At 54.0% G+C, this 7,888-nt stretch overlaps 1 protein-coding gene across 1 annotated transcript in view; it reads left to right on the top strand.

The window, feature by feature from the left end:
- Positions 1–4: 4 nt before the first annotated feature.
- WDR81 (WD repeat domain 81) overlaps positions 5–7,888 on the top strand; it is a gene marked incomplete at its 5' end in the record, with an annotated part of 10,047 nt that continues 2,163 nt past the window's right edge. Inside the window, 8 exon segments of the mRNA XM_010177349.1 lie at positions 5–504; positions 506–3,276; positions 3,569–3,676; positions 3,790–3,980; positions 5,918–6,108; positions 6,379–6,544; positions 6,725–6,890; positions 7,206–7,888. The exon segment at positions 7,206–7,888 is cut by the window's right edge and continues 1 nt beyond it. Coding sequence (XP_010175651.1) covers positions 5–504; positions 506–3,276; positions 3,569–3,676; positions 3,790–3,980; positions 5,918–6,108; positions 6,379–6,544; positions 6,725–6,890; positions 7,206–7,888 — 4,776 coding nt within the window.

The raw sequence follows: 7,888 nt of genomic DNA, 5'->3' as shown, positions 1-7,888 counted from the left end.
CCCGCTGCGGGTGCAGCCCCCCACCTTGGACCAGCGGAATGGCAACATGGAGACCCTGCACGGCTTCATGCAGAGCGTCGCCTCCCAGAATTACCGGAACCTGTGGTGCCAGGCTCACTGCCTGTACGCGCGGCCGTACCGACACGCCGATGTGCCGCCCACCGTGCCAGCCCTGGACGCGCTGCGGGCCGCCCTGCAGAAGGCTTATGGCTGCCCTGTCCTTCATGTGGGAAAGAGCATGCCCGGTGCTTCCCCCGCCAAGGAGAGTGTGGTGGTCACCAAGGGGGTGACCTCGTGCCCCAACGTGCTGCAGGCTGAAGCTCTGCTTGAGTCAGCCAACATGCTGTACATTGTCTACCCTTACGTGCAGTACTGTTTGCACGACATCGTGACTTTCAGCCCGGCCAAGCTCACCAACAGCCATGCCAAAATCCTCTTCCTCCTCTTCCATGTGCTGCAGGCCATGAAGGCTTGTCACCAAGCGGGTCTGGCTTGCGGGGCCTTATGTGGCTGTGGATGAGAAGCTGTGCAGCCGGCTCCGTGTGAACTTCAGAGAGTACGAGGGACCAAAGAGGGAGGAAGCAAATGTGGAGGCTGGTCTGGAACGACTGAGTGAGCACAGCAGCACTGGCACGCGAGGGCAGGAGGTGAGGTGCACCGCCTGCCAGAAGGACCTCCGAGACCTGGTGTTACAGTGGGTACACGGGCAGGTCAGCAACTTTGACTACCTTATGCGTCTAAACAGTTTGGCTGGGAGGAGAATGGGAGACCCCAATTATCACCCAGTTCTTCCATGGGTGGTGGACTTCACTACCAAAAACGGCAAGTTCAGGGACCTAAGGAAATCCAAGTTCCGACTCAACAAGGGAGACAAGCAGCTGGACTTCACCTATGAGATGACCAAGCAGGCGTTTGTTGCTGGTGGGTCAAGTGGGGAGCAGCTCCACGTCCCCCATCACATCTCCGATGTGCTTTCAGATATCACCTACTATGTGTACACGGCCCGGAGGACACCCAAGGCAGTGCTGTGCTGCCACGTGAGGTCCCAGTGGGAGCCCAATGAGTATCCAGCCAGCATGGAGCGCATGCAGAGCTGGACCCCAGATGAGTGCATCCCAGAGTTTTATACCGACCCCTCCATTTTCCGATCCATCCATCCGGATATGCCTGACCTGGACGTGCCATCTTGGTGTAGCTCCTACGAGGAGTTCATTGAAGTCCACCGCATGCTGCTTGAGAGCCGTGAAGTTTCTCAGGACCTCCACCACTGGATTGATCTCACTTTTGGGTACAAGCTGCTGGGGAAAGATGCTGTCAAGGAGAAGAACGTCTGCCTCCATCTAGTAGATAACCACACACATCTGACAACTTACGGGGTTGTGCAGCTCTTTGACCAGCCACATCCCAGGCGTATGGTGGGACCTGCCTACACACCTGCTGAAGCTCCAGCCATTGCCCGGCCTCTTCTCCAGAACATTAGGGAGACTGTGTTTTTGGAGGATATCCAAGGCCAGGTGATGGATGCAGTTAATGGGCTGGTCCTGGAGGCTACTCCTAGTGAAACCACTTGGTCTGGGGAGAAACCTGTTGCTGGTGAGGATGATTTAGAACAAGGGACAGAAGCCCTGGATTCGATTTCTGCCAGTAGTAGAGCTGCTGACCAGCCCTGTGCCACTGTGCCTTCAGCACAGCCCTCCACCCTCCCTGCTTACACCACTGAAGGCAAAACCTCAGGTGTCCGACCTCTCCGTCGGAGCAAGGCAGGTGCTGTGGATCAGGTTGACATGAAAATCACACTTCCTGAAGGTTTCAATCCACTTCAAGCCCTGGAAGAACTGGAGAAATTGGACAATTTCTTGGTTAAAGGCTTAAGCAGTGAGATGCAGCTAATGGAGCGGCTGTGGGAAGAGCCACCCCTGGGTCTCTCAGACCTCTTCCAGAGGGACATGCAAGCTTTGGGCATTCTGGTAGCTGAGATTATATTTGCACCAAGGATTCGTCCTTCGAAGCCTGACGCATCCCTGTTGGAGCGGTTCCTGATGGTGCGTAATCTGTGTCGCTACCATCCCAAGGAGATCCCGGCCCCGCTCCAGCACGTGCTGCACGTCCTGCTGCAGCTGAGCGTGCCGGTAGAGAAGCTCCTAAAGACCAGGATGGGCAAGGGCACGGTGCAGTTGTTTGAATACAAACCCATCTCCCAGGGCCTCCCCCCACCCTGTCCCACGCAGCTCCTCAGTCCCTTCAGCTCTATTGTCCCCTTCCCCACATACTTCCCAGCCCTGCACAAATTCATTTTCACTTATCAGGCAAAGAAGATAGAGGATGAAGGTCAGGGCCGGGAACTTGTTTTCCAGCTGTGGCAGCAGCTGGAGGGGATCCTTTCTGAAATCACTCCTGAAGGCTTGGAGATTCTTCTGCCCTTCATATTGTCTCTGATGTCCGAGGAGTATACTGCTGTCTACGCAGCCTGGTATCTCTTTGAACCTATTGCTAAATCCCTAGGTCCCAAGAATGCCAATAAATACTTGCTCAAGCCATTGATCGGAGCGTATGAGGCCCCCTGCTACCGCCACGGCAGGTTCTACCTCTATACAGACTGCTTCATCGCCCAGCTGATAGTGCGCCTGGGGCTGCAGTCCTTCCTCCTGAACCTGCTGCCACACATCCTGCAGATTCTTATCGGCATCGAGAGCTCGCGGGAGGAGACCAAATCCCTCCTTGGCACAGCAGAAGATGATGAAAGTGGAGGGGAAAGCCCGGTGTCATGTGTATTTGGGGAGGAGATCAAAATGGATGTGGAGCACGGCTCTGCCACGCTCGACCTCCTCGACTACACCTCTGGTGTCAGCTTCCACGACCAAGCCTACCTGCCCGAGAGCGAGGACTTCCAGAGTGGCCTCTATGTCGGGGAGTCCCTGCAGCCTCAGGAGCAGGAATCGCTCAGCCTTGGGCGGCTGAGTGACAAGAGCAGTGCCAGCGAGGTGTCCCTGGGAGAGGACAGACCTGCGGATGGGGATTCCCAGAAGGACAAGAGCAGCTTGAAGTCCATGGACAGCAGCCAGGACCTGAAACAGAGCGAGGACTCCGAGGAGGAGGAAGAGGAGCATGAAGAAGAGGAGCATGATGACGCTGTGGTTGATGCAGAGCTGACGGTGGCCGGGGATGCTGGTGCCTCTGAAGATGTCACCCTGGCTGATGACAGCAGCGAGCCAGAGGATGGAGAGGGAGAGGACCTGCCAGATCACTCCGATGACAAAGAGCAGACAATACTCCTGGGTAAGACCCTGCTAACGTTGAGTCTTTCTGCTGAGCATGACAAACACCCAGTAAAGCAGTGAGCAGGAGAAGGGGAGAGCCTGGGAAGAAGTGGGTCCAGAATTGGGGGTGTCTGTGGTCCCAGCTTGGGGACAGCCTTGAAACCAGTATAAAAGGCCAGGTCTCCACTGAAGTGGGTGGATCTGAGACTCAGGGAGCTGCCTGTGGTGCAGGCAGGGTCTGGGCAGCAGCCGGGTGATAGCTAATCTGCGCCGTGCCGGCCTCTGTCCTTGTGACTGTTTCTGTTTTGCAGACACAGCCTGTAAGATGGTGAGGTGGCTCTCAGCCAAGCTGGGCCCTACCGTCACGTCCCGCTTCATCGCCAGGAACCTGCTCCGTCTGCTCACATCCTGCTACGTTGGTAATGTCTGCTCCTCACACCCCGGGGTGGGCTGTGCCCCAAAACAATCTGCTGGGTGCCTTGTGGCTTGGGTGTAGCCTCCTGCTTCAGCTCATGATGTTGTCTCTGGGCAGGCCCCACCAGGCAGCAGTTTGTACCAAGCAACGATGAGAACAGTCCCCTGAGTACAGGAAATATCTACCAAAAACGGCCAGTCCTGGGAGATCAGGTGTCCAAGCCAGTGCTGGCCTGTCTCGTGCATGTGGCATACCTGTATGGAGAGCCTGTCCTCACCTACCAGTACCTGCCCTACATCAGCTACCTGGTCAGTATTGCCTTTTCTCCTCTTCTCGCGCGCGTTGGGGCGAGAGCTGTGTCCAGGCACGATAGGAAGATGCACAGAAAATAGTCCAGCTTCACCAGGAGCCTCCTGCGTCAAAATTTCTGCTTGGTTGAGCTGGGTCTGGGCTGGTGTGGGCTGAGCAGCTCTGGCTGTGTTGGCTGAGAAGGGCTGTGCTGATGCAGCCAGAAGAGGCACTTTCACCCTCTGCCATAAGTTCTGGACGGCTTCCAGCAAAGCTGCGTATGTGGGCTTTGCTCTTCAGCAAGCCTTGGCCACCCTGGATCTGCATGGGGCTTCCACAGCCCCTCTTTCCCCATCTCAGCCAGGGCCTTTCCCTGTCAGACCCATTGCGGGTGTGTGTGAAGCCAGAGGAAAAGGTTTTCTTTTGCTTTGCTGGGCGAGTGACCTGGAACAGAGCTGGCACCAGGGTGGGACTGTGATAAGGGGCAGGCAGAGCAGCTCGGGCTGCTGTGGCATTGCTGGAGCGAGTGTTTTTAGAGGTCTGTATGGGTAGCCAGGGGATCTTATCTGAGATAGTCCCCAGAGAGGCTAAAGGAGGTTTTTCGACTGCATTAAAAATACTGGCAAGACTTACAAACTTTTCAGCTTGAAATTCATAGAAGAAAATGTGCATAATGCAGCTGGTTGAAAAACAACCAATTTTTCATTTAAAAAAAAAGGTTTAAAATGTTTTAAACAGGCTTATTTTTCATATTGCTCCCTTTTTAGTGGTTATAAACACTTTGGTTATGGATTCTTGTTTAAATGGAAAAAACTTCAATAGCTTTTTGATAATTTAAACCTAGAGGAAAAGAGGCCACAGCTGTTCATTTAAAGAAAACAAAAAGGCATTGTCAGTTTTTCCAGTGTTGAAGGGGAGATTTTTTCAGGGGAAAAAATCCCATTTTTCAGCAAAACCATTCTCCACCCAGTTGCAATCGTAACTCCAGCTGCTCTGCTTTGCTTTACTCAACTTATTGCTTGGGGCACTGGGGGGGATTAATACCCCTGTGAACAGCATTTGGCAACCTGATATTAAAGCGATGAAACTTGCGGGTCACAAATAGGATAAAGTCAATTCTTCTGGCAGGATTTGGCAGAGTGGATATTTAGTGAGAGGAAGAGCCTCTGTGATGAGCTGGAAGATGGCAGGTGTACAAGAAATCTAGCGGAAACTGGGAATTGTTTGTGTTTTTTTGCTATTGGCTCTCTTTATGGGGTGTTTGATTTGTCTAGGAGTTAGGAAATAGGACAATCTGGAAAGAAATCTTGTAGTGTTTCTGCTGATGTTGTTAACTCTTTGGCATTGCTGTAACTAGGATTGGTATGGTGTCAGCAAAAAAAGATGCGCTCTTCTGCCTCATCAAGTTATTAGCAGCTGGATTTCTAGAAGTCAGCAGCAGGTTTGCCCATAATTTGTGCCTGGATATTTCCTGCAAGGACTGTTCCTCTGCAGTCTGTGCATCCAGGCTCAACATGGCACGAGATGAAGACACTGATTCTTGCTTTAAGTCGTGTGTATGTGATGGGTTTCTCCTCTTCCTCAGCTGGCAAATGATGCTCTGCAGTGTCCAGGGTGGTGATGGTCTGGGCCAGTCTGGGATTGTCTCTCTCTCCTCTCTTGAGTTTCACAGTGGGGGGAGCGTCCTGCAGGGACATGTGTGAGCTTGGGGATGTCGTGTCCTGTTCTCTCCAGGCTCATCTCTTGTGCTGACAGATGTCCATCAGTTTTCAGGCTCATCCCTTGAGTACAAGACACGAGTTGTCATTGAGGCTCAGTGCTCAGGTTCCTCTCCCAGGGGTTGTGACCAGTGCTACTGTGCTGGGTTTTGAGGCTGAGCTCAGGTGATCCTGGGATCACCTTTGATGTGTCCTGCTGGAGAGGTGGTGGCCCTGGCAGTGGAGGATTCCTTTTGCAGGTTGCACCCAGCGGTGGGTCTGGTGGTGGCCGGTTGAACAGTCGGAAGGAGGCAGGGCTCCTGGCTGCTGTGACGCTGACTCAGAAGATCGTGGTGTGTCTCTCGGACACCACGCTCATGGACATTCTCCCCAAGATCAGCCAGGAGGTGCTGCTCCCAGTGCTGGGCTTCCTCACTTCTCCAGCAGTTGGGTAAGTGCTGCAGTCTGCTGTGCCTTCAGCCAGGATCGGCACAGCTCAAAATTGGGGGTTTGGAAATGGTTCTGTGAGGGCCTTAACACTCCTGGGGTTGTGGGGCTGCTCCTGCCCTGACATGCATCTCCTTGCACTGGTGCACAGCGTGCACGTAGAGCTTGTGCTGCTCGAGAGCTTCTGATAACACAGACAAGGGAGGAAGCATGAAGCAGAGGAGGGGAAAAAGGGATCTGTGGAAAGCAAGCTGGTAATGGATGTCCTCTTCAGTTTCCCCAGTGGTGCCCAGGCCCGTATTGTCCTGTGCGTTAAGACAATCAGCCTAATTGCTTTGATCTGCCTGCGGATTGGGCAGGAGATGGTGCAGCAGCATTTGAGTGACACCGTGAGAAACTTCTTTGGAGCGTTCTCACTGCTGCAGGAGCTGCAAGACCAGGTCAGTGATGTGGGAGAGGTCCTCCTGCCATCCCCCAGTACCCAGCTACAGGGATGTGGTGGGCATACCTGCCTACACCAGTACTGGTGTCAGCAGCATCCAGCCCAGGCTGTGTTTGTGTAATTAATTACGTGATCACAGCATCTGATCTTGGGTATCTTCCTGTTTTCTCTTGTCCAGGGGTTGACGGCAGAGTCACTGAGCAGCTGTGAGGTGCCGGTGATGGAAGTGCCCCTCTCAGATGGGAAGCTGCTGGCCCTGGATCCGGCCGTGCTGATGGAGTTACAGAAGGTGTTTAACCCTGAGATGGCCTACGTCACCTACATCCCCTTCTCTTGCTTGCTAGGTACGGCTTGGCCACCATCTCCTAGGATTTGTGAGAGAGCTCTGTGCTCTGCACACACATGCTGGACCTGAGCTCAGGAGAAGTCAGAGGGTGCAGGGCTGCTGGGGGAAACCCACAACTCCTACACTGTGGCTTGGTCTGCTTGTTGGGTTGGGAGCCCACCAGGCTTCAGGCTTCTTTGGCTGGGAGCATGTGGCTATGGCTTGTGGGGGATGTTGTGTTCACAGCCCCTGTGCTGACCCTTCTTCTGCTGTTGATGATGAGAGGCGACGATGGGGAAATTCCTTCCCTTGAAGCCACATTCTCTCTTTTCAGGTGATGTTATTCGGATGGTTGTGCCCAACCACTCCCTGGTTGAGAAGCTGGCCAGCCTCTACCTGGAGAACGTGAACCCCAAGAGCCTGCACATCGTTAGCCTGGAACAAACACCGAGTGCTGTGAGCTCAGACCAAGATACACGAGGGACCGAGCCCTTCTCTAGTGAGGACAGTCACTCTGGTACTTTTGGGAGCGTGCTGGTAGGGAACCGCATCCAGGTCCCTGTGGACACACAGCGTGAGGGTCTTGGCTTACTTCGCCTCAGTGCTGGCACTGATGGCTTTATTCCCAGGTCATCCAGTGAGGAGAATGCCCTGAAGCATGACCTTCCTCGCAGCACCCACATGCTATGTGGGAACTGGCTGGCTTACTGGCAGTATGAGATTGGGGTGAGCCAACACGACCCCCGCTTCCACTTCCACCAGATCAAGCTGCAGAGTTTCTCAGGGCATTCAGGGGCCATCAAGTGCGTGGCACCGCTCAGCAGCGAGGACTTCTTTCTTAGTGGCAGCAAGGACAAAACTGTCCGCCTTTGGCCCTTATACAACTACGGGGATGGCACCAGTGAGGTGCCACCACGGTTCACGTACGCCGAGCACAAGAAATCTGTTTTCTACGTGAGCCAGCTGGAGGCATCGCAGCACGTGGTGAGCTGTGATGGGACCGTACACATCTGGGAC

This window comes from Antrostomus carolinensis, unplaced genomic scaffold (genome assembly GCF_000700745.2).
Source record: "Antrostomus carolinensis isolate BGI_N321 unplaced genomic scaffold, ASM70074v2 scaffold16091, whole genome shotgun sequence".
NCBI classification, from domain to species: Eukaryota; Metazoa; Chordata; class Aves; order Caprimulgiformes; family Caprimulgidae; genus Antrostomus; species Antrostomus carolinensis.
The sequence above is the reverse complement of the archived record's forward strand: the minus strand, read 5'-3'. Positions and strand labels throughout refer to the sequence as shown.